This window comes from Temnothorax curvispinosus, unplaced genomic scaffold, assembly GCF_003070985.1.
Source record: "Temnothorax curvispinosus isolate PA1 unplaced genomic scaffold, ASM307098v1 QBEX01004681.1, whole genome shotgun sequence".
Taxonomy (NCBI): Eukaryota; Metazoa; Arthropoda; class Insecta; order Hymenoptera; family Formicidae; genus Temnothorax; species Temnothorax curvispinosus.
In genome coordinates, this window is record NW_020214461.1 from 3,431 (window position 1) to 5,607 (window position 2,177).

Consider the following 2,177-nt stretch of genomic DNA (forward strand, 5'->3'; position numbering starts at 1 on the left):
GCGCTTCCCGTTATACTATTCGTGTAGCGTATGTACAGTCGCACGCACGTGGCGGACAGCTGACCGCCACAGTAAATATATTTGTAACGATGCGCCCCAAAACGCATCATTCCCGGCGAGCATCAGCCGGATGCCGCCTGGCCGAACACCCGCCGGGCGAGACAAGGCACGATGTGTCCTTTTTTAATCGAATCATCTCGCGTATCAGTCCGCGAACGGACTTATCGTGGCAACCGACTCGGAGCGCCGAGCGGTGCCGAAAACGGCCGAGAGCCACCGAACGCAATCGCGGCGTCGGGACGCCGTACTTCCCGAACGCTCCGCCGTTCCATCCCGGCGCGCACAATTGCCGTCGCGTATACCCCCGCCACGCCGACACGCCACCGCGGGCGTATATAAACCGAGCAATGTTGCTAGGTTTTAGATTTCGCCGTGAGCCAGCAAACCGATCCGACCGATTCTCCGCTGCTCCCGAAATCCCACAGTCGAACAACCAGGCGGTAGAGAGTATTCTCTGCCTCTGCCGAGTGAAGCATCATAGGCCATGGTAGAAGAATACATGGTGTGCGCAAAACTCGTAAACCACGCCTCTTTTCAGCCTTTGGGGCACGAAAAAACACAGGGCAGGCAACTGCGAAAAACAAAATGTTTAGCTTTGAAAATTTGGTACGATTGGTGTCTAAACATCCTTCTCGCACTCCCTGGTTATTATTTTCTATCTTACTTGATCTTACTTTACTTCTGCATATGTCATTGTTGACATTCTCTGTCGAAACGTGAGCGTCGTGAAACGTGAAAAATCGTTGAAAATGGTGCGCTGCATAGTGAAAAACTGTGAAAATAATTGCAGAACATGCACACCGGAGCAAGCAAATTTTTATAAATTACCGGATAACAAAATAATCCGTGAAGGATGGTTTCGGAGCATTGGAGAGGTTATATTGCCTTCGAACATCGTTAACGGTATGCCTCTGCATGATAAAATTTAAATTTGTTTATTTTGATATACTGTATCATGAAGTAACAAAAACTATATTGTTTGAAAGATCAGAAAAGTTTTGTAATGTATCTCTTTTATCTGTTATTTAAGCACGAATTTGCTCCGTACACTTTACTCCGGAATCTTTCATTCAATCGAAGAGAAAAAGAGGAGAAAATATTTTTAAAAGACGACTTTTGCCAACTGCTGTACCAACGTTGCATCTGGTAACAACAAACGAACAGTAAGTTGGATGTGTAATTTATTAAACAAAGCAAATATTGACGCTCCCTTTTTTAAAAATAATTATTAAGAATAATAAAGTTAACATAAACTATTAATATTCATACGCTTATGACAAGATGACTATAGATGTTGCTCCAAGAACCATGTGACAATGAAACTACATTTATATTTTCTTTATTAAGGCACATGACAAAGGCAATGTAAATTGTAACATTGTTAAGCGGACCTTTAATTTGGTTTGTCCATCAACGTCACCTCTAGAAGCAATAAATGCTGCAAGTCTGTCGCCTGTGCCAGGCCCATCAAAGGAAAGAATCTCATCTGTTGAGCCGGAACTTTCATCTTTGCTACGTTCATCAACACTCGTATCAAGGATGATGACAGAACCTTTGCTTGATTTAGGTCTGCTGGATAAGGCAGATATGACAGGTCAACATGAAACTCCAACAACGTCAGTGTCTTGTCGGTATGTATTACACTACAAGTACTTAATTAGCGCTACTAATAATAATAATCTCATAAATGAATATTTTAGTACCCACAAACCACTACAAATATCAATAGAGCCATAAAAAAAACAGTTTTCAGATCTTTGGTCATACCACGGGCAATAAAAAGTTTATAAAAACCATTATCAGTGATAAAGTCTCATAAAGTACAGATTCTTATGGAGGATTCAACATTCAATAACAGAATTTATTATTAGAGACAAAAATTTCCTATTGGATGTCGGATCGTCGTACGTCGAACATCGGACGCAGTGTGAATCCTCCATTATCAAACAAACCTGCCGTTGAGAACGTTTTGTTACTCGTGGTAAGACCGAAAGCCTGAAAACTGTTTTTACTACCGACTGCAGTTTTCATGTGCTGAAAAATACAAATAGAATTTTCAAATCTGCACTTATTACTACAAATAACAAACTTTATTCTTAAAAGACGTATAAGATTTT

At 41.2% G+C, this 2,177-nt stretch overlaps 1 protein-coding gene across 1 annotated transcript; it reads left to right on the top strand.

Moving 5' to 3' along the window:
- Positions 1-760: 760 nt before the first annotated feature.
- On the top strand, positions 761-1,691 carry LOC112453758 (the record flags this gene model as incomplete). The annotated part of the gene is made up of 3 exons (XM_025014673.1): positions 761-963; positions 1,091-1,223; positions 1,407-1,691. Coding segments are annotated over exons 1-3 (572 nt in total), but the record flags the coding sequence as incomplete, so codon positions are not given.
- Positions 1,692-2,177: the final 486 nt, after the last annotated feature.